At 41.6% G+C, this 23,163-nt stretch overlaps 4 protein-coding genes across 5 annotated transcripts; 3 read left to right on the top strand and 1 right to left on the bottom strand.

The window, feature by feature from the left end:
- The first annotated feature begins 1,477 nt into the window (after window positions 1-1,477).
- On the top strand, window positions 1,478-2,229 carry LOC120445383. The gene has a single exon (XM_039625788.1). The coding sequence runs from the start codon at window positions 1,561-1,563 to the stop codon at window positions 2,137-2,139; it is 579 nt and encodes a 192-aa protein (XP_039481722.1). The 5' UTR covers window positions 1,478-1,560; the 3' UTR covers window positions 2,140-2,229.
- Window positions 2,230-5,188: 2,959 nt separating this feature from the next.
- Window positions 5,189-6,218, bottom strand: LOC120444862. Its single transcript, XM_039624828.1, has 3 exons — window positions 6,001-6,218; window positions 5,374-5,897; window positions 5,189-5,279 (listed from the first exon to the last, which is right to left on the bottom strand). Exons 1-3 carry the CDS (start codon window positions 6,199-6,201, stop codon window positions 5,189-5,191), a joined length of 816 nt encoding a protein of 271 aa, XP_039480762.1. The 5' UTR covers window positions 6,202-6,218.
- Window positions 6,219-16,557: 10,339 nt separating this feature from the next.
- On the top strand, window positions 16,558-18,476 carry LOC120445483. The gene is made up of 4 exons (XM_039625930.1): window positions 16,558-16,712; window positions 17,550-17,710; window positions 17,779-17,951; window positions 18,008-18,476. Exons 1-4 carry the CDS (start codon window positions 16,706-16,708, stop codon window positions 18,426-18,428), a joined length of 762 nt encoding a protein of 253 aa, XP_039481864.1. The 5' UTR covers window positions 16,558-16,705; the 3' UTR covers window positions 18,429-18,476.
- A 3,246-nt stretch (window positions 18,477-21,722) lies between these two features.
- On the top strand, window positions 21,723-23,140 carry LOC120445095. Of its 2 annotated transcripts, none has more exons than XM_039625226.2 (2): window positions 21,723-21,883; window positions 21,939-23,140. In XM_039625226.2, the coding sequence occupies exons 1-2, from the start codon at window positions 21,830-21,832 to the stop codon at window positions 22,812-22,814; spliced, it is 930 nt and encodes a 309-aa protein (XP_039481160.1). In that variant the 5' UTR covers window positions 21,723-21,829; the 3' UTR covers window positions 22,815-23,140. The 2 variants fall into 2 exon arrangements, with proteins under 2 accessions (XP_039481160.1, XP_039481161.1); XM_039625227.2 differs by having other exon boundaries at window positions 21,771-21,887.
- Window positions 23,141-23,163: the final 23 nt, after the last annotated feature.

The raw sequence follows: 23,163 nt of genomic DNA, 5'->3' as shown, positions 1-23,163 counted from the left end.
TATTTATGATACCTATTATTTAAAATATAATATTATATTTAAAAAAATGCCATATAAAGTAAAAATATTTAGTTAACTTTATTCTACAATTATCACAAATAATAATAGCTTAGCTCTGATTACTCGCTTTATTCATTGAAAATTCTTTGAAAGTCATTTCAGTTTTCATTTGCTCGAGATAAACACTTTTCTCAAATGACTTTAAGCGCGTGCAAAAAATAAAATGGTGTTTTTAACACCCTGAAGCTTTTTATTCACTGCCATTTTAAATGGAAACAAACGTGATAGGGTTGAATGAAAATCGAGGCCAAAAGAAGAATCCTATTGCATTAAAAAATATTCTCTTATTTTTCTTTCCTTCTGTATTAAGTTTCCATTTTCATTTGACATTTTTTGAGTTTTTCCCCTGCTGCGTGCTTAAAAATATAATCGTATTGAATATTTAAATGCTCGCCGGGCCAAAAGTCGCCTGCGGCTTCTGCGACTGCTGGCTGCCAGTCAGCCTGGCACAAAATTAGATTTAAATATTTTGGCATTTCCCATCAATTTTCATATAATGCAACCCCCTTCCCTTTCGCTGGGATGCAGGTCCTGTTGCATGGAGGAATGCTGATAGTGAGTGCGATTCGTCTGTGGCAAGTCATTTCAGCTCCACACAGGCACACACACCCACACACACCTACACACACACATCGATGGGGATGGAATGACAGGCTCACACACACACACAACCACACATGCTCAATCATTTATGCAGCAATCAGTGCTGACGTCTTTTCCACACGTACGATTACCGGGCATAGAGAATCGAGCCCTACTCTCGGTTATGTGGAGCATATTGGGAATCGAAATTGAGTGCGGGTTAACAATGAGGCAGTTGAGATTGCGGCAGCTCCTCTCAAACTTCGAACTTCTGTTCCTCGTGGGTTTCTTGAATTTAAATCAATGTCCTCGGCGTCCACTGCGTATGAGTAATATTACACAAGAATGAACAGGCTTCAACGTAATTTAATTCAGTCTTCACAGGAGACAAACAACAAATTGATGAGATAAATTTAAACAATTGTAGCTAAATTGTTTGTATTCCATACTTTTTATAAATTAACAATCATTTGAGTAAACAAATCTTTTCAGCGAACAGAATAAACTCCTTTTTGAAGGTGAAACCGTGAAGTGCGACTGCACAAAAACTCGATTGGATTATTTGAAGGTAGAAATCAAATTAAGTCAAGTGAATAAATTGACTTTTAGTGCATATCAAAATCGCAAAAAAGCGCAGCCAAATAAAAATGGAAAATGAAATAAAATTGCAATGAACAAATACTCTTGAAAGGGATTCCATAGAAAGTCAACGTTTGCTGATGGAAAGACACTAAAAATAAGATTGGTTATATATACGAATTAATCAGGCGAAATTGAATGATCCTTTAACAAATACGATTTCTACTTGATATTATGGAAAGTAGTCATTGCATATATTGCTTTCTGATAAACTCGAAAATATTCAAATTATTATATTAAGCCGCTGAAAATATAAGTTGAAATTTAATATCCATTAAAATGGAAAACGAAGATTCATTGAACTTTACTAACTTAATCAGCTGCAAGGGCAGAATACCAAAAATAACGCTGCCCAATGTCCATCCCATTAAAGATATCAACGCCTTCATGAGCGATCCCAAAAACATCAATGTAGCTATTGATGACTTAATCAAACGCCAGGAAGTAAATGCCCAACAATGTCGCAAGGTACTGAAAATCCTAAAGGAGCGACTTAGTCTGAAGCTGTCAACGATGCAAAAGCTTAAGAAGGATCTGCTGGATTGGCATTCGGAGATCAAAAAGCCCGGTGCAGTGACTCGGTTTGTGACAAACCATGAGAAAGTTAAATTGCATTTCCTTGACGAGACTGAAAGCAGCGAACACGAAGTATCCGACGCCCTGGAACGCTGCAATATAAAGATGAGCTCGACTTATTGTGAAATCCTGGCACTGGACAGCGATATGGGCAGTGTTGTCTATTTGGAGCGGGTCTCCCAAATCAACATAGACTACATAAAGGATTGGTATAATACTGAAAAGCAGAATAAGAAACGAAAGTCCCTGTCAGCTGCCGATGGCGTCAAACCGACTGTTTAACCTGGTATACCTTCCAGATTGATATGTTTTACTCAATCGCCATGATTTTCGCACTGTTCTGTGGATTAAATTTGTATCGCAAAAAGCAAATGCGAAATGTTTTATTACACCTTTCACTCTCTCTTTGATGCTTTCGGTATGAGATTGCATAGTGGAATTTCCAGCAATGAAATTAGCCTTAAGTAGTCTGCTCTTCTCTTAAATCCTATTCCTTGAAATCTTGTTTCCCCCTTCGACTTTTCCTGCTGCATGTCCTTCCGTTTCCCTTTTCTCCGTTTACCTGTCACTGCCAGCCCGTTGGCCGCTTCATCTTCATTCCCCGTCCATGAATAATCCCTGCGACACTTGCGTTTTATGGCTTTGCATAGTTAGGACCTGTTAAAGGAGGGACCTGTTCCTCCTGGACAGTGTGCTCAGCCATCTCCTCCCTCTCTTAGCCACCGCTAAGCTGGACCTGGGGAGTAGAATCTGTAGCTGCACAGCAAGAAAAGTCCACTGAAAAGTCCACAAGCTGCCTAGTTAAATACCTAAAGTCTTAAGGCATATATCGAATAATCTTGCAATACTTGCCCCATTTAAGTAGTATTTTTCATACCACTTACTGCCCAGTTACGCACATTTTCTCTGAGTGCACAGTGAGCCGGGAAGCAGAGCAGGAAGCCAACAACAGGTTGCGTGCCAATGCAGTTTTTCATCGTGAAATGTCGGCGCTGATAGCGATTGTAATTATTGTGCTGGACTGCGGGTATCCATGCTGCAGGAGGATTCGCTTTTCCGTGAGGCAGAATGGTTCCATTTCAGGTCCTGGCCACTCTAACTTGTTTCCCCTCCCCCCCTTTTGTTGCCATCCACTCTCAGACGCATAAACGCCGCTAGTTATGCAATAAATAAAATGCAATTGTTGCGTCAGAAGAGCTACATAGTTTGGTCAGCAGTAGAAGGGGGAGTGGCTTTTTGGTTCTGGGCTTTTGCCGCCATGTTTGCGAACAACAGCAGGATGGCGCCCCGCATCCGTTATAGCCGAACATCCAATTCCGCGCACACTTTCGCTGTTTCTGTTGCTGCTGGGCGTCTGCTACACTTCCGGTTGGAAAAGTTGTTAAGTTGTTGCGTTGTGTGCGTTTTCGTGGAGCTTCCACTTCCGCTTTCCCAGCTTTTCAAGCTATTCCAGCTTTCCCAGCTGCTCTAGCTTACACTTCTGGCACCACTTTAATTTGACAAACCATCGCATTTAAGGGCCCAGCAGCGACATCAAGGCGAAAGGTCAAGGAGGTGGCATAAATAATGCGGCGCACAACGAAAACGACAAAGTTGCCAAAGACTTGGGCTAACCGGTGGCTGCTTTCTGGCTAGAACTCACTGGGCCAGCATAGAAATTGCAGTTTACAGTTGCTAATTGAGTGTGCCGAGTCTGTGCAGGTGGCCTAATGTTGGTAATTAGTGTGAGCCAACTTTGCCAAAAAGATTCCGGCACAAAGTTGCCCAGGATGGGCATTTGTCAACTGTGTTAGTTGCCGGCGTGTCCGGAAACTATATGTACGAGTATGCATAAGATTGGATAACAATGGATTATATTTAGCAAACGCAATTCAATTTAAATAACGCCCTAATTGGGAATGATTCTAGTCTGAGTAATTGGTCAGGAAATGAAGGCAACGCTTTTATGTTGCATATCGACTTTATTGTTATTTAACTCATGCAGCTTTCAGTTAAACTCCAAAATGGTTCGAATTTCAGCACATCATTAACTTTAGTTATGTGATTCAGTGTGCTACGCAATCTACTGAATATACATGCAATGACTTTCAGGTGGAACCCATTAAAGAGAATACATTACAGAGATATGCACTGCTGGCTAACTAAAATAGCATGTATAGGCCTGGCTCTGAATTAGGTCTAAACTCGCTTAACGCCATGCACAACGACATCGGGATAATGCTGTTTGTTTCGGAATATAGCTGACCAGTGACCAGTTTATGGGCAATCCGACAGATTTCGAGCAGAACCAAACGATGCAGGACACGTGTGCGGGATTTGTGTGGCCAGAGAGGACAGCGACGAGAAGTTGTCACATGTGGCAAATTAACTTTAAATTAAGCAATTAATTTAATTAGAGCACGGCGAGTGCACAGTGCGACCCCAAAGATTTGCTGCACACGCAACAGTTGCAATTAAGCAGCCTTCGCACACAGATGTCCCCACACAAACACACACGAATACAAGTGCAGTCACACCCCCACTCACACATGCATATCAACATGCACATGAGAACGTAAAACAATGCTGTTTCAGCTGCAATTGCATTTTAAGCGCATGCGGAAATTACAAACTCAAATTGATAAAGCAAAACCTGTGCACATGTGTGGCATCCATGGCATCTGGCATATGGCATATGGCAGTAATAAAAACCTGGTTATATAAGGTGAAATATTGGCTTACGCCTGGGACTCCAGGACGCCAGCATTGCCAAAGAAATCCGAGTGGCAGCACATATGAAATCGGAATGCAATTCATTTCTCCATTAACCAATTAAACGCAATTCATCAACTGACGTTCGCAATTTGCAAAAAAAAAAAGGGAACCAACAAAACTATTAATAAGGCATGTGTGTAAAAACTTTTACAATTTTAAATTTCCACTGACAGTCAACATTGAAAGGGTTTCAAAGGGTCGAACGGAAATTTGTTTTCAATTAAGAGTTGATTTAAATTTAACTGCCGTTCCTGCGATATTGAAATGTATTTTATAGCGGCGCAGTGAAAGCATGGAAAATCTCAAAGTTAAAAATAAATTATGAGGTAATATACGAATTTTATATAAATGTATGCCAAGACTTTTCGTTTAAAACAACATAAGCTTCTTAACCTTTCTTTCTTGCCGAATCACAAGTCTTACTTAAATGTATATTTCTGCATTATTAAATTCCAAAAGAAGTAAGTAAACACTTTAATATACTGGTTTCAGTCAATGTATTTCACGCCAATGGCTAAGATCCAATTAGTGGCACTTAAACGCGGTGTCCGAGCAAACTATATGGTAGTTAAAAATGTTAAGTCATCACTTTCTCAGCTCTTTCGGCGGCATTTGCGGCTGCCAAAAATGGAAAATTCATACCCACAACAAGGTCGAACAGCTTGGCGCTATCACAGAGAATGAAAGATAAATATGAGAAAGAGTTAGACGATTGCTAAGCGGCTTAGTGGTCATTTTGTACATTTATACACTGGAACTTACGAGATTGAGTCGATGCACTTGCCCATCACATGATTTCGGCAGCGCGCTGGTTTCTTGGTTGCCGGCATCGAAGATCGTTGAACTTTGACCTTGTAAATGGGCGAGTTGTGACCTTTGGTCGGCGTGTACTCAATGCTCCCGCGCAAAGTGGGTGGCGTAATGGAGGCAGTGGCTGCCCCGGCGGCCATAATGGGCATATTCTTGGATCGAGCATGAAGTTGGTGGTGCAGCGGCTTTGATAGTCCACCGATTGGCGTCTCCACAATCATCAGATTGTTCAGCCTGCTCTTGGGCTTCGATGTACTACTGGCTGTAATGTCAGCCAGTGGATTTGAGCTCAAGTTGACATTCGACTGGGTGGCTTCGGTGGTGGTGGCCACTGTTGATACGGTACTCTCTGGCAGTGTGGCCAATGTGGTGCTCGTTGTGGTGGTGCTACTACTGGAGCCTGTGGTTAGCCTGATCGGTTTGACGGTCAACGCACTGTCATCGTAGTAGTAATCCTCTTCATCGTTATACGTCTCCTAATTGAGAGATCGAAGATGTTATTTTTAGCCCACAAGCAACTCGTTAGCTGCATATCAGTTAACTGGTTTTCGGGGCCCCCTTCCCCCCTCCGCCACTCACCTCGGCCAGTCCATTCTTGCCCACCTCGATGATGGCCACATCCTTGATGCTAACATGGATGTTGAATTTGCCCGTCTGTCGCTGATCGAAAACCACTTGCCCTGCATCGGGCACTTCGCCGTTGGTCGGCGTTTCGGCCTCCTCGATGGGCAGCGTTTGGGCCAGGCCAAAAGCCATCAGCGTAAGTGATATCAGCAGCATTTTTCAATTGAAACCAGTTCCAAGGGCACACGTATAGAATCTCTGCTGATGGAACGTCTGTTCTTCTCGAAGTCGCGATCACAACTGCTTTGGGCGCTGAGTATGATGGCCCTACTTAAAGGCCTAACAAAGTAGGCAACACTGAAATAAAATTACAAGTGTAGGGTTCTTGATTAGACCGGTTTTATAAACTGACTCATTACTACTATGTTGCGTAGGGATGCGCGCATTATGGGAAAATGCTGAATACAAAACTGCATCCCATGCAATAGTACTCCTGCTTAACTTCTTTTAGTTTGTCAATCTATATATTTACTATCCACAGTGTCCACCTCCCAAATTGAAACCCTCTTATTATTTATTATTTTCCAGAGATGGCAAAATCGATACACCCAATTTATTGCAAGGTTCTATGCAAATAACCTGTATTTATGTCTTCATCTAATGGGAACCGATTGAACTGCATTCAAGTATGATGTGCCAACGCACATTTAAACTGGACTATATGTATATAAAGTACATGAATATATGCTTAGAATATTTACCCTTTACTAGGCAAACACAAACGCCACCTTTGAGGTGCTAACAAGCTGTCCAGCTCCAGAAGTGCTGGAAACTAAGTGGCTAATACCAAATGCATATAATCATAAGTGTAAACAGATAGACATCCGAGCAAATAGTAAGCCAGTCCAGTTGAGTTCATTTGAGGACTGTCGATGTGGGTGAGTGAAATAGGAATGGCTCAAGAATGTTTTCCCATTTAAATGGGTGCTAACTGCATCCCACCTACATATATTCATTAGAAGTTAATCTCCATGAATAGAGATTTATATACTATCCTTAGCCAAAGTACAAATCATATTCTGCCAGCAGGGGCAGTTTATCGAAAAGTCATTAATTAATCCAGGTATCGAGAGCAGAGAGTTTTCGGCCTTCAATTATCAGCTATTGAGTAATTAGGAGGTCAGTTCCTGGTGTAGCCAATCAGCGTACCACCTCCATTTACATAACACCTAACCACTAATTATGCAATTATGCAAGCCAGTTTCACGAGAATCATATGCCAAGAACGCTTCTCGACCGCCGTATTCCCTCATTTGTATGCAGCGCCGTGCAGAGTGCGAAATCAGCATTTCTCATTAGATGGAAGGATTCCCTCAGACGCAAAGCCAAAAAAAATGTATAACCCCAAAAAAATTAGATTAATTTGAAATGAAATTTCATCCAACTGCCCGCGGTTTACACTTTTCTTCGCTGCTGGGCGGCATTCGTAATTAGTTTTTAGCGCATTCTCGGCCGCAAACATTTCAAGGTTTAATGCATGGCTGGCCAGCCTTGAGAAAACTTTTTCGTCTTTCGGGTCAGACCCCACCCACTGTCATGCTCAGTCAGAAAAAAAAAAGGGAAAATAAAATTAAGGGACGCAAAAGGGTAGAAGGATGCTGGCCGCATATGAAGTGTATAAATTACACTTCATCATGAATTTATTATCAGTGCTGCAGCAGCTGCATCTGGAGCTGCCACGAATGCACCACTGCAGCACGCTGGCTCAGCACAAGATGTGCTCCTTCCGTTCTCACCTGCACACACGCGCAGCCACAACAAGGATCGAAAGGATGTTTCGGACCGAAGGCATAAATACCCTTAAGTATACCCTTAAAGAAATAACAGAAGGTCTAGTAATTCATGAATACGTCTAAAGGCATGCAATGCAAAGACAGTTTCAAGTATATACGGTATATAACTATACTAAACATTTAAAATATTTCATTGCATGATTGTAAGTATTTGCATAATGGAAAATAAATATAGATTAATACAGCTTTTGAAACGTTGTAAAAAACCTTAACTTCATCCGATTTTTACGAGCTTCGTAGTGTTATAAAATTGAAAATATCCATAATACCCAAAGAAAGGTCATGAAAAGGGGTGCTAAACACGCAGCGTGGCAACAACAGCGCTTGTGGGATGTTGACCAGGGCATGCATTTTTCGCGCCAGGAAACTTGAAATTGTGTTAACTCAGCAGAAAAATATTAATTCTAATTTCCAAAGCCATACCAGACCAAGGACTTGCGTCTCGGCCTTTAGAAAGGCTCGTCGTTTAGCAGCACCTTTAATTTTGCACTTTACGCAAGACTAAAGGAAATTTTTCGTCTGATTTCTTGCCTTTTTTTCTTTTTGCTCTGTTTTCAGTCGTTACACAACCATTTAGAGCTTTCATCAATTAGCTCCTTGAAAGCAGAAAAAAAAGGTGGCAAACGTTGAGTAGCTTTTAGTGTCGTAAGACTGTCAGAAGAAGGCTTATCCCCAAAAAAAAAACGCTGCCTTCTTTTTTGAAAGCTGTGCTGGCAAAACTAATCTTCGGGCACAGTTTGGTAAATCGCATTTTCAAGTGGATGAAAATGAGCGAAATGGACTGTAAAGTGCGAAAGCAGCAGATGTTCATTTGCGAGATGTAAATTTCACACTTTTCTGAATGAGCAACGAAAATACAAATTTGAGTATTTGACCTGCATCTGAATGCTGCTTTGGACAGTCAATTAAACCTCAAAAATACAATACTGTTTGTCCATTAGAAAGCATTTTAACATTTTACTGTATTATTTAGGTCACTTCATAGGGGACATTTGTTGATTAACTATCACATTAGGTATACATAACATACCAAAAGCAACTAGACCCGCATATAATTCAAATTCAAATAGTCATGAGAATATTGGCAACTTACCTGTAGGTTTTCATTTTCTACCGTGGCAAAAGGACACATTGATATAAATCAGGCTTCTCTACATACATACATATATATTTGTTTATCTTGGGAAATAAATTACCCAATTTCAGAAAATTGGTTTTTATGGCTTACTTCAGGAAATATATTTATTAGCTGTTGGTATTTTTAATTAGAGTTATGCAAATAGAATTTAAATTACGTCTGAGTACAGAAGCAGTGCACAAAATAAATGCTTTTCAGCATAAATTTAATTCCACTCACACTTCTCCACATATACAAGTAAATATCAATGTCAAAGTCAAAAAATGTAATGTCATCAAGCCTGGGATTTTGTATGATGAATGGTGAGATAATTATCTAAAACATAATTATGAAGGCAAACAAAAAATGGTTTTATCCAATGCTGTCAACGAGCATCTGTATGTGCATATATTGGCCTTAAAATGTCGGCATGCGATTCCACTCATAAAGGTGGCAAAATGAAAAAAAATTAATTCGATAATTAAACACAGTGCGCTCATCGTTTTAATCTCTGCGCACATTTTGCATATTAATCACTTAATTAGGTTAACATTATTAAAATAAACACGCCTGTCTCTCTGCTGTTTCTGCGTTCGTATTTATCAGGTAAACACACAAGAGCACATACGCACATACATATCATGCGACACAGGTGCTTGAAATGGTGGGCTTAAAGGCTCATTTAAGCCCTCTTTGCATGTGTGCGCTCATTGGGCCAACTATTCGTGCAGCCACCTAGCGGCCACTTGATGTACTCCTGAAAGGACTCCTGCACAGAGAACAAATTTATTCATTCAAAAACCATGAATGCTAAATGAAAATCATTTTCAAATATAAACACCTTTTTAAGAAGACAAAAAGTGTTTGTTTTTTTGGTTAAAATACTTTTTTGTATTATAAAATAATATTAAATATTTTTCTTTTACTTTATAGATTCAAAATTATATTAGTAATAAACTTTAGCTGTGAACATGCCAGGAATGTCAACGATTAGATAAGGGAAATTCATACTACAGTCAAATAAACGCGGACTGCAGCCGCGAAGGAATGTGTGTGTATCCTTATCACACAGCACATAAATAATATTTATTGTTCTTTATGGGGCAGCTCAAAGGGCCGCGAAGATGCCAACCCCACGGCCTAGTGTCAGTTGGGAAACATTCAAGTGTTTCAAATATTTTTTAACAGCTTTCCCCCCGACACTTATGCGAGTATACACACCCACACACACTCACTTTGGCCCGGAAAATGTCTTCATTGCGCTTTAATGAAATACGTAAGGGAAAAGCGGTGGGTTGACAGCGGGTTTCAGGGTTTAAGGGGATTCCCCGTTTGCTCTGCTTATTTGCACTTTAAATTGCGCACAAAAGTATGCTACAGCCTTCATAATAAAGACAATTTATGTGCCGCTTACCTTTTGCATTCCTTTTAGCAAACATTTCTCTGTCAGAACTTTGCGATTAAGTAATTCCAAAAGTTGTTTGTTCAAAATTACTCAAGTTCATGAAATGTGTTTGCTGGTAATATTTTAAATTGAGCGACACTGTCATTTGATATATTCGGGCCATGAGCCCCGTGTCTTTGCCCAAACTTTTGAGCAGACTTGCCCGAAGTAAGGTTCATCCCGCCGCAAAGAGACATCAATCAACTTAAGCATCAATCATCTCGAAGTTCCGCCGGCAGAAGGTGAGTGACGAATGCCGTGGGGATCCTGGGCAGCCAGGATTGCTAGGTGTCAACAGCGGAAATTCCATTTAGATGGGATAATTGTTTAAAGTGTTACTAGGTAAATGCAAGTGTTTCGATATGCTTTTATTATTGCTCATTTGACAACCGCTTAGAATAGTTTCTAAGAGTGACATTTTAAATGTGTGTTGGAAGGATTTTCTAAAATAACAGACTTATTAAAACAGCAAGTGGCTTTAAAAAGTAAAAACAAAAAAAACCTACGGGAAAATGTGTCAACTCATTTCGAGGTGTGGGGCTTATAATTGCACTTCAACTCTTTTACAATGGATGATTTGCTAATTTTAAATTGCAAACTTTTAAAAAGAAAACGAAAAGAGTCTTAAATAATTATTTTCAAGGGTTACTTTAAATTTGAGTATGTTTTCACAGCTTATTTCATTAATTCTATAATTTATTTTGCACAGCTCCCAAACGGTTTGTTTTCTGAATCCCAAGGCCTTCTGTTTTTCTGCGTACGCGCTCTATTAAAATGGTATTCTTCGCCTGCAGCCACTGGCCCATGTGGACATGTAAAACTACCAGGAGCACCTGCTGCTGGAGTCCATATTCCGGGACTGCTCGCTGACCGCCGGCAGCTTTTCAATATGCCACACCAACACCTGTTTTTTTGGTGCCATGGTAGAGGAAACAGGCACCTATCTTATTCACAAGAATCGCTGTGCCAGTGTGAATGGCACCTGTTACCTAATTCTTAAAAATTCTTATTTAAAAAACCATTAACTTTCTTTTAATACTTTCCAATTGGTTTACTTCTCTAACATCAATACATGTATCTGATTTCAATTGATTTCCTGGCTTGACAATTTGATAAATTTAATAACTCTTAGATGTCCGGCTTAGAGATGGAAATCGCAGAGGATTTCCTATTAAGGCTCATGCTGACGGAAGCGGAAGCCACGCCTCCTGGTGATCAACAAGACGGTGCTGGTGGAGCACTTGCCTAGTTTGAATGGCGGTTACGCCTACTGCACCACCACGACCCACTGGCAGGTGGCAATGTTGCAGCCACGACGGATGTACTGCCCACGATTTCATCTGGTCACAAAGCTCTGCACCTCACTCTAAATATGTCTTTGGATTGTTGTGGCAAAATTAATAAAACTTGTAACTCTTTATGCGAATAGGAGCCTAATGGTACTTGCATTTATTGAGGATATCCTGAGAAACTTCACTAACCCTCTGGGGCGGAGCATCCATATTCGAGCGTAACTCATTTGGCTTAACTTTTGTCTGGAGAACTTCTCCAAGTAAATCGAAAGGCGGCACGGAGAGTCGATGGGCAATTGAAAACATATCGACGACTGGGTAAATAGAAAATTCAATTTGAAACGATTGCTTACTAGATAACGAAAGCCTGCCTGCCTACCTGCCTGCCTGCCAGTCAGTCAGCTATACACTTTTGGGCCAGCCTTCAGCAGAACTTTCCACAGGCAATCCACATAGCATACGCTGCTCGTCCTCATTCCAATCCTGTCAGATTCCCACCCAGAAACCCAAGCGCACCCAATCCCAGCCCATGGTTCCTGCCCACTCAGCAAGTTGGCCACAAACAAACTTCCTGTATCGATGGTAACACTCACGTACCGTTATCGCCCAGCCCCCGGGCCAATATCTAAGTGAAAACACAGATCAACAGTACGACAATCAGCAGTGAAACAGGCCCATGCCCCACAGACCTCACAGACGCACATCCGCAGTCAGGAACGTATTCCCATTCCCACTTCCACTTCCAATGCCACCGCCACCGCCACTTCCACTGCTACTGCCACATCCACATTCACATTCACTCCGTTTCCAATCCCAAAACTCTCACCTGCAACGTAGGCAACATCACACAAGGCAAAGGCAAAGACAAGGACGAAGGCCCCAAGGCATCTGCACCGGGGAAAAACAAGATCTGCAAAAACTACATTATGGAAATAAATTGAATCTAGATCTGGTACTTAAATATCTTGACCTTGTAAAGGAATTAAAAAGAAGTCTAAAAGTATAATCCAGTTGATTAAAGTCTGTTTACTTCTATGGGATAATATATTTGTACTGCATACTTTTTAACACCTTCATACGAATCGGCAGTTTTTCATAGATGTGTCCTTTATATAATAAAGAACTTATTCTTTATTTTAAAACAAGTTTCCTTGATACTTAACAAGTGCATAGGCTTTTTCGCATTTTTCTTAGTGTGCTTACCACACTACTTCACAAAATGGCAGGCAGGATACAAATTGTATGCTCCATCTCGTCGTTGCCTTTTCCTCTTTGAAACCCAAGCAACCCACATCCTTGAAGCACTTTGATTGGTTGGAGGCGTTTCGGCCCCCCTTCCCTTGTTGTTGCACGTATTACGGCCAGTTGCATTTCTTGGATTGCATTTAAGCAACATTTATGCATTTTTAATGTGACAGCTGAAATGATGAGACGGCAGCCTAGGATTCCAATTCCCCCCTTCGCTTCTTTCTGCTGACAGCGTGTGTGTGGACTTGTACAATGTATGTATGTACATTCACCTGTCCCAGTATCCCGCACCATTTTGACCCCATGGCTTATGCATTTTGCAGTGTCAAGAAAGTTTCACTCTCGTTTCACTCTGAGGCCAACAAAACCGACAATTCCAGTAAATCATTAGATAATGTGCCGGGGATTTGCGTGGGCTCAGCACATCATGCATGAAATATTGGTTGGATAATGCATATATTTTTTGGTAAGGAAACTACCCAGAAACATAATAGAATTTTTCTTTTAGAAAACTATAAATTCATTTGTGTACTGGCTCAGTAGCGATGCAGTAACGAGCATATACTCGTATACCTTTAAAATATAATTGAAAAATGTTTAAAAAAATGGGAAAACTTCTCTGGCCAGGCAGCAGCTGCTTTTGCACGTTTGGATTACCATAAAGTGGCATGCCCACCATCTAGCACCAATAATGGGCCACATTGGGCCACATTGGACCACATCCAAATGAGAGCCCAACCACAATTGACTGCCAACTAGGCGCGCGCATAATCATTGCAATTTTGTATGATTTCCATCCCTCTGCCCGTTGCATTCGACCGCATCGCCCCCGCGACTCCAATCGTCGCACTCGAATGGCAAATGCCACACGGCGACCGCAAAAAGCAACGGACGCACTTACGTCCTGTATCGACACTGGCTTTTGCCGGGACCGAAATCCTTAATCCGCTGCCTGTAAGTATGCAATGCTTTTCGTACCCAGCACTCGACTGGAGCAAGCCTATGTCATATATGAAATCTCTATTCGCTGGTTTTCATAAAGTTCAAAAGCTTGCAGCATAATTTATAAACACCTTTATATATCGGTTTCACTTCTTAGAGTTCCCTGCAGTTGCAGGTGTTTCGAAATGCATTCTATTGTGGCTATTTTAAAAGACCTTCTATGGATTCTCTTTCTATTTACTATTTATTTGTAGCGCTAACAAGTCTACTCAGCGGATTACTGGGTATTCCAGGATCAGGCACTCGACCATAAGGTCGCTTGCTCGTTGTGAAATGGAAAACAGGAGCAACAAGCAACAGCAGCAGCAACTGCAAGTGCAACGTTGGTGTTTATTAGCATGATTAACCCCGCCGCATTGCCGCACAAATTGCGAACGCATTGAATTTAGGTCAGCGGGCGGATAATGAGGAGGGGGGTTGGGGGCTGACATCGGATTGGGGGCGTGTTGGCGGTGGGTGGGTTGGTGGAAAATGTCAGAGCATCTTGTAATTTGATTTCGCCGTCATCCTGGCAATCGGCGACGCTGTTTGTTGGCTGTTTGTGAGTGAGTGTGCTGTGTTGGTTATTGGCCTGACATTTTCCTGATTGCAATGGCCAACAAAGGCTGGCCAATGGAGCACCAATTTGAGTGGCTCAAAGAAATGTACACCTCGAATGTTAAAGGTTCGAGCCTAATTAGATTTCGATGCACTTAACAAATAGAGACAGAGAGAGAGATAGAGATAGAGAAAGAGAAGAAGGGATGGAGGAAGTCACGCATTCGGGCCGAAAACAAAAAGCCAAAAGGCTTGTCACACTTGGCTTGTTTCGTTTCATTTCCGGTTAACCACAACCGGCGTAATAAGCGGCACTTCCGCTCCGGAATGGACTTGAACTGTTTTGTTTTCTTCGCTACCATTGTTGGTCCTGCAGATCCTGTTTTTATTGTGAGTCAAATTTTTGTTCTAGGCAGAAGACAGGAGCTCGAGCTTGAGCATCACCAGGATGCTCTCACTTCCGGCTGCTTCAATAGGCACAAACAGAAAAAGTTATCGCCACATTAATGTTGAATTATTTATATAGTAATTATATAGTAATTATCCAATAGTGCAGTTGAGTTTTAATCTTACCTACACCATGGTTTTGTAAATAAAAATCTATTTGATGATCAAATCGTATGATATTTTCTTTCTCTGCGCAAATATTCATTCTCAGAACATTGTGGCCTTTGCATCTGAATGGCAATTTTTGTGGGCCAGTTCTTTATAGCCCCCTGCGTGCCATGCAAAATGGAGGAGCCAAGAGCTGGAGCTGAATTTTTATTTGCATTTTACTCGATGGCTGCAAGGAGCCATTGTTGCTGTAATTGCCTGTGTAGGACATGGCACTTGGCTAGCCGAAATGTAAGGGCCACGCCTTCAGCAGCAATGGGATTGTTTGTTTTTGCCGAGTGCCACAACTGTCCCCGTATTGTGGGATGCTAACTGAATTCACCTCCATTTGCCAGCTGCTGGCATGGAGTGCATAAAACAGTCTAATTGTTGACATAATTAACCTGCCCATCGGAGCAGTCTGCTGCTGTGTATTGCTTCTTTCATTAACATTGTGCACAACGCCTTTCGGATTTCAAGTGCAGCCAAAGCACGTAAATAATGTGCGACTTCAGTGTAATTGCGTTGCAAGTTTGCGGCAACAAAGTGGCAAGTTCCCGACGACTCCGTCCGGAAATGCAGGCGCACTTGAGCAGCACTTCATCCCAGCCACCGTGCACCTAGCTGCGTTATAATGGACCCCACTACCCAAACATATGTTGCACAATCATTTTATTTGCTCGAATTAAGCGGCTCTGGTCGTGAATTGCGCACAGTGACTGCAGTGACTTGAGAGAATCAAGTGTAATGCTAGTAAAGAATTTGTAATTGTGTGCTCCATTGCTTTTTAAAAACAAAATATCACAGTTTTGGAAATTAAATATTTCAGTGAAATATTTTGAAATTTTTTACTGTGCTTTGCTCCGAAATAACTGCGTGAAATTATCTTCATATGAATACTACACTTTTCCTTGATTTTAGAGTTTGGGAAGTGTGGCAGACTTAGTTGTAAAAATTCCAAAGAAAACCAGCAGTGTATAGAAATTTCTGTGGTCTTCGAGTTTGGTTGGAAAAGTGCTTCCATTCCTGGACGAATTAATTTTACCCACTGTCTCCATGTGGCAGGATGTCTGCCTGGGTTTCTCGTGTGGTTGCAATGCGGTTGTGCATTTGTGCGTGCTGCCGCTGCTGCATTAGCATTCATGTGCGTGTGCGCCATCCGGCAGGTGCAAAAGTGGGAAATTGGAAAAGTCGGTGAGGACCTAAGGTCCTGGCCCAAAAAAAAAAGAGAAAAACCACCGAGCCAAGTGGTGGCTATGGCCCAAACTGATGACAACGTCGGGGTTAACTGGCAATAATGGCATGCAGCCATTCTGTCGTTTCAGCCATCTCGGAAAGCCGCCGATAAACCGCTTGGAAAATTGTTAAAAAGCGATTGGCTGACTTTGAGACCTTGCGTGTGCATATCCCACATTCATCTACCTTTTGTCATACTGTTTGCTCAGGTATTTCGAAAATATTTTAAAAGTATGGCAAGCAAAAAGACGTCAGATAGAGAACTTGATTTCATACGGCGATCAGTTGTCGCCGACACTTGCGTCCATCAAATTGAGTTTTTTGTAGAGTCTGTTTGTTACCAAATTTGAATTGCTATCCATTGATAGCTAAGTTTGTACCCCTAAACGTTTTCCCAATGGAAGGTAAGTGTAAAACACAATATTCCATAATATTTTAAATATTAAAGGTATGCTTTCAAAGTAGATTTCGATGAATATTAGCCTGCTTGCTTAGTCTTAAACAAAAAGGTGATGAATCGCTTTTCATAGGAAAACAAATTGTGATGTTTTCAGACATCTATTCTACAGGGTTAGTTTCATTAAATGTTTTCCGAAAGCCATCACGCACTGCAAAACACTTTCTACACACCTTTGTTATCGACACCAATGACAAACCACTTTATGCCCCATTTCCTCTTGCCCCTTGAAGCTATTAGACCCGCACAAAAATCCCCCAACTGGGTCAAAGTTCGGGGGGCCAGTCAGTCAGTCAGTCAGTCAGGCAAGCAGGCCGAATAACAGCGAAATGGAACGAAAAGATTGAAACATTGAAAAAATACGAAATAAGGAAAGTCGTCTAGACATGTGCTAAATGAAATCAAATATCGTACACCGATTCCGCGGCGAACCGTCGACGTTTTAGACATATTGATTTTATATCATCATCGATGGGTGGATACACCATATATATGTATATTCGAATTCCATTAAAGCATTTGGTGCGTGCTACGATGCGTGTGCTGCGGTGGCTGTCACGGTTCGACACTTGGCCAATTTCAGTATTTTCGGTTACAACATTCAGTCTTCCAGCGACTTTCCTCCAATATGCGGGCCCAAAGGCCAAATGCCCAGGAGCGCGAAAAACTGCGTCGCCAGCGATCCGAAACTAGACTCGTTGTCGCCGGTTGCAATGATCTAGGTGTAGATCTTCACGGTTTTAAAATTCAAGCCATTAATAACGTAAAACCTGCCCTTTTGCAGGTTTCGAGTATGTGGTCAATCCACCAGTATGGCCGAAGGTAGGATTTCTCAGGAAAATCCGTCGGGACTCGAGCGGAAATTTCTGTAGGGACAGCTACACCACGAAGCTTCCGTCGGTCGCTCCTAATTCCTATGACGTGGCCAAACCCATGGGATTTAAGGTAGGACTCCTTTTTATAGTAATCTTAATGCAATCGGTGCTTAATATTATTATTTTTTATTATTACAGTACCCATCGAAAGCCGGATTTTCTGCTTTGGCCAACAAGATGCCACGACTACCACCCTTTCGCGAACTGGGATATCCCCCTATTGGATCCTACGCTACCGATTTCCCCGGAACTCAGTACTACTTCACCTTCAACAAGCAGATTGTGCGGGAACAAAAATGGGTAACACCCGGGTAAGAATCCTGCAGCGTTGTTAAAGAGTGGGATTTATGAGGGATGTATTTTCCAGGCCGTCTACCTATACGCACCACCTCAAATATCCGGACTGGGATGTGGAGACTGCTTTCGGATCCAGACGCATCATCTGGCCGTCGGTGGCGATATTTTGCAGTCCCACAAATATTGTCAAATGCTCGACCTGCGGCGAAAAGCCAGTGGGTGACTATTTCCACAACTTTAGCAATGATGCGGACATGTGCCGCCAATGCATGCATGTCGAGGTGGCGGCGATCAAGAAGTGCAACCTCCAGGTGACGGAGCGGTACAGTCGGCAGCAGAAGATCAAGCAGTTCGTACCCGCCAGGTACTGCGGATTCTTTCACAATCACAACCAGACTACGGCCACAATTGAACGGGATTCGCGAAAAGTGTTGCGGCAAAAGATACGCGTGGAAAATTACCTGTATCGCCTGAATGCAAAGATCGAGTAGATATAAATACCAATGCTTATTGTTTTTTAATAAATATTCTTATGTGAATCGGCAATTTTGCTCGTCATGTCTGCTAACAAAATAATAAAACAAATGGCGGCCGCTGCAATCGAGCTCCTCGACTATCAGATACCCTTTAATGGATACTTTCTTGGCTATCTCAGTATCTGGAAGCTGCATGCTTAGTCTTTCTAGCTTGTATAGCTTCTATACGGACGGACAGATGGGATTGATCCTGATCAAGAATCTAAATACCTTATATGGCCGTTAACTCTTCCTTCTACCTATTAAATACTTTTCAACGAATCTTGTAAACGTGTATAAAAGCGAATATAATACAGTTGAAACTTATATGTTATCTTTGGGAGTTCCGTTCGAATTCAATTAGAGCAAAACGATTACAATAACAATGTTGAAAACTATAGACAAGTTTATTCTTTGTTTAGCGCACTAATTCTGCGAACATTATTCTTTGTTTTCCTCACAGCGGATGCCAGCAGTGACTATACGGAACATTTTAATCGCATTTCCGCCACTCGGTTTCCTCCTCCTGCCTCCTCTGTGTGTATTCCCACTTCCGGTCGAGCTGGAGGATTTAGCAACCCACATAAGTCGAAACAGAAACGGTGGCACAGACAGCAACGTCCAACGTCCTTGGCCACAATGCAACAATGGCCACTGGCTGCTGGCTAGCTGGCCATTGGCAGCCATAACGAACATTATGGCATGGCGGCCATGCGGCCATGCTGCCATGGCCCTGTCAATGCAGAATGGGATTTGCGCCGTTTGCTTGTTTTGCATTTGGCCAACAGCAGCAAACTGGACACGCCTGCGGGCCATGAGTTGGTTTTGGCCAACTTTTGGCCATTCCGCACACGCGTTAAATTCCAAATGCGAGTCAGGTGCTCTTTCACCTGGAAAGGGTTGAGCAGCAGGCTGTTACCGGATAGAAAGTTTTGCACGTGGCACTCCCACATTGCCAGGACACTTCCTGGCTTGCGATTTCGGGCACATATCAGCTATCTATTTAAAATGCATGTGCAAACTTAAGACGGTTCTTTAAATTGAAATTTATACTGGCAAATACGCACTTGGCTTAGGGTACAGTGAAAAAATTTGATGTAGAAATCATATCTTTATTTTTATAAATCATCTTTAAATAAATCTTAACAATAATTGACTTAGTATTGCATCTTATACCAAAGATAAATCTAAGGAATATATTTTTAAAATCAGTATAAATAGAAAAAATGTTTATTTATTTATATATTCATTTATCACCTTAAACTGCTTGAACGAAAAGCAATGAATTGTAAATTGCAATTAAATATTAACAAAACTGCAGACAGATGACGAATTGATGCACAAGCTTAAAAGACCACCGTCTCATCATTTTTTCCTAAATGTTCAAAGCTTGAGGAATTCGTGCAATTACAAGACTGTGGAAGGAAAGCATTTCTATTTCATGTCCTGGCACACCACTGAATGTAGATCGATTGCCAAACAAAAAAGAACAGCCACTGTGATATAAATTGAGAGAGTTTCGAACTACATCATCAGCAACCGTTCCCTTCTTTTTGAACAATTTTCAATTTTCGCACTGAGGAGACACAAAAATGCGGGCCACAAATGACAAATCGTTGGAATTGGCCGTGCAACCAAAAAGAACAGCCACTGTGATATAGAAGTTTCTCAATAATATATCAGCAGCAGAGGTTCCCTGCGGTTAAAAACGGTATGGTTACTTGTGAGCAAAAAATAGCAACAAATTATTAATGATGTTAGGCACTTTAGGTACAAAAAGAACAGCCACTGTGATATAGATATTTGTTATTAACTTACAGCACAGCAACTATTCCCTCTACTTTAAAGGCTGTGATTAAACTTAGTGAGATGCCTACTCTGGCTTTCATTTCCCTTGATGAGTTGTGGACTTTTTACATGCGTTATAAAGGAAAATCACTGTGATATGTTAGGGAATAACGCATATCACAACGATCGTTCCTTTTAGCGAACGGCCCGTTAAATTGGGGGAACACTTAACTCGATTTCTTGACCCGTAATGGTTGGAGCTGCTAATGCCACAACGAACTTCAATGGTTGTCTAGCTTTATGATCAGAAAAGTCACCTAAGGCTGGACGACCAAAGAAACTAATTGCAACTGCCCCAGTATTTTATTATTTTCACTTGCAACTTCACTGAGCATGTTGAATATTTTAAAATTATAGCACGAGTGTTCGGTCTAGTCACTTTGCTTGATCGAAACCTCTTTTGAAAAAGAGACCATACCGACATTCGCCATTCAATTTTAAAACTGGAGTGCCTATAACACTTACTCTTCTCTTTTGCATTACTGTTGATTTGTAGCTGCGTCGATGTGGCCAAGATCCTGAGACACACTTTGCCCAGTGATGTGAGATGGAAACATAACTGCACAAGATGCATCCCAGGATCAGGACCTTTGGTGGTTCACACTTGGCTGCTGGTCGTCGTTTCGGGATTATAGGACAAACTTTACCCAGTGCTGGCTAGGAAATTGGCAAAACCGAACAAGGTTTGTCGTATAATTGCTGTTCCAAACTTTGCTTTGTTACTTTGCTTTTCACTGCTGGATCATCACACTTTGAAGATGCGTTGGTAACTGATGACTTCCTTGCCGCCGGCTAGATCTTTTATACCCGCTTTCTTGGCCCATAAAAACCTACCTGTGGGTGGCGGGCGTTGTTACCTGGAAGGGTCGGGGCAGTTCCGCGAATTCGCGTCCCGGATCGCGGCGACCTTCGTGAAAATTTTGCAACTTAATCCGTGGCCATAAACGGATTAATGCTACTAGGTTTTCCGGGAAAAACGCGCAGCTGTGTCGCGCATAATTTTCGCAGAATTGCAATTAGGTTTGGCCCAGAAAGGACATGGGATCGCAGATCACCGTTGGGTTACTTTTGCTAGTTAACGTGAAGTGTGTTCCCCGTGTCGTCCCACGAAATCTTAGGTATCACGCAGGATCTGTCAGGAATTGTTCACTACCTTAAGCTGTACGTGTAGCGACTGTACACACTGTACTTCAGAATGGAATCAGCTTTGAGAAATGGGTGAATATTGAAGAAACCACCTGTTGAAATTGTAGTTAACTAAAATGGACTATTAAAACCATCAGCAAATGGCACCCATATATTTAAAGAAGTACTTTTCTTTGCTACAATATATATTTATTTATAATACTAACCATGAAGTTTTTAACATGATAGAATATAGATTTAGAAGATCGATTTAGTAATCGAACTCTCTTTGTAATTGAAGTCACTATGGGCTCGTTGTTAAAAGCACTTATCTTCTACATTCGTATATTTCAATCACACTGTATATATAAGAGACATATCTATACAAGATCACACAAAACACTATGCATTGGTATGGAGTCCTCCAGCGAGTCCTCCTGGCAATAACATCGATAATCGTGAGTGCGTCGAACCACCAACTACATCTATACCAACTATATTACTTTCCAATAGATTTTATGGGCGCAAGGAGTCGTTGCCTTGCCACTAGCTCCATCCGATCCAGAGTCACTTCCAATCGCCAAGGCGGATGATGTTCCGGCGGAGAGAGCTCCAAGGCAGGTCAAACCAGATCAGTTCGATATTTTCAAGATAGATCGTACCTCTAATAACCAAATGCAGCAGAAATCTGACGGCTTTAGAGTTTTCGCAAAGAAACTACAGGACGACTATCGTCGCAGAGATGGCTACAATGCAACTAGTGTGCCACCAATTACTGTGACCAAGGGAAGCATTCCTGCTCCTAAGAAAATCCATAAAAGCGGAATACGACTATTTGCTTCTCCACAAGAGCCAGAAGCTCCACCTGCCGACGCAGGAGCTGGAGGGGCAGAAGGAGGGGCTGATGCTGGGGCTGCAGGAGGTGGAAATAAAACTGCCAAAGAGCTGACCGTCAGCGTGGAAAAATTCGTTACCAACGAGCATGGGGAGAAAGTGTACAATGCTTGGGGTGTCACCTTTGGTGATCAATTCTTTGACACCCGTTTCGCCCCGGGTGGATTTGTAAGGCTAACATTGAATCCGAAACCGATCACGAACTACTACCCAAAAATGGAGAACCTGACCACAGTCTGCTTGAACAGATCGACCATCTACAACGAGATTAAGATCGAAAAGTGGCTGATGCGCCACGTCTACAGCAGGAAGAAGAAAGTGCGCCCCTTCGTTTTCTCCCTGCGCCAGCAGCTCTACGAGAAGGGGGATTCGGAGCAGTGCCACAATGAGTCCTTCAGTGACTGGTTATTGTACCAGGAGTGCGCCATTAGGCGCAACCAGCGCATGGAGTACTTCATCCCCAAGTATCCGCGACACCAACTTGCAATTAACTAAGATAATCTTTCTTAGACGCACTCAATCTGTCCAAATTTCAGTTAGATACTGATAATGCTCTATCTTCATCAGAAATCGAGAAAATCTTTGTTATTCCTGATCTTTCCCTTCATAAAAATGCAAATTCAAAATTTTTATTGATTTATGGCTGCAGATATAAATATATTTTATTTTCTTAGTACGCAGCGTGGATAGATTAAACCTTCTCCTTCGTTTATCGTTTATCGTTATTAACATAGTACATTTTCCACAAAAAACAGCAATTAAATAGTTATTATTAAATGATGTATTCCATTCCCATCCCCGATAAATAAGTAAAACATTGACATTTTGTTGTTTTTAGCTTTCG

The sequence above is a fragment of the Drosophila santomea genome, chromosome 2R, assembly GCF_016746245.2.
Source record: "Drosophila santomea strain STO CAGO 1482 chromosome 2R, Prin_Dsan_1.1, whole genome shotgun sequence".
NCBI classification, from domain to species: domain Eukaryota; kingdom Metazoa; phylum Arthropoda; class Insecta; order Diptera; family Drosophilidae; genus Drosophila; species Drosophila santomea.
Note: the sequence above shows the minus strand (reverse complement) of the source record. Positions and strands in the feature narration are given on the sequence as shown.

What these genes read in the sequence shown, in the direction of transcription:
- LOC120444862 (XM_039624828.1), bottom strand. Translation starts at nt 6,201, where the DNA reads ATGCTGCTGATATCACTTACGCTGATGGCTTTTGGCCTGGCCCAAACG. An exon ending in GCAAGAATGGACTGGCCGAG is followed by an intron (nt 5,898 to 6,000) that starts GTGAGTGGCGGA and finishes TCTCTCAATTAG; the next exon opens with GAGACGTATAACGATGAAGA. An exon ending in AAGTGCATCGACTCAATCTC is followed by an intron (nt 5,280 to 5,373) that starts GTAAGTTCCAGT and finishes TCTCTGTGATAG; the next exon opens with CGCCAAGCTGTTCGACCTTG.
- LOC120445483 (XM_039625930.1), top strand. An exon ending in CCAAACCCATGGGATTTAAG is followed by an intron (nt 17,711 to 17,778) that starts GTAGGACTCCTT and finishes TTATTATTACAG; the next exon opens with TACCCATCGAAAGCCGGATT. An exon ending in CAAAAATGGGTAACACCCGG is followed by an intron (nt 17,952 to 18,007) that starts GTAAGAATCCTG and finishes TGTATTTTCCAG; the next exon opens with GCCGTCTACCTATACGCACC.
- LOC120445095 (XM_039625226.2), top strand. Translation starts at nt 21,830, where the DNA reads ATGCATTGGTATGGAGTCCTCCAGCGAGTCCTCCTGGCAATAACATCG. An exon ending in TGGCAATAACATCGATAATC is followed by an intron (nt 21,884 to 21,938) that starts GTGAGTGCGTCG and finishes ACTTTCCAATAG; the next exon opens with ATTTTATGGGCGCAAGGAGT.
- LOC120445383 (XM_039625788.1), top strand. Translation starts at nt 1,561, where the DNA reads ATGGAAAACGAAGATTCATTGAACTTTACTAACTTAATCAGCTGCAAG.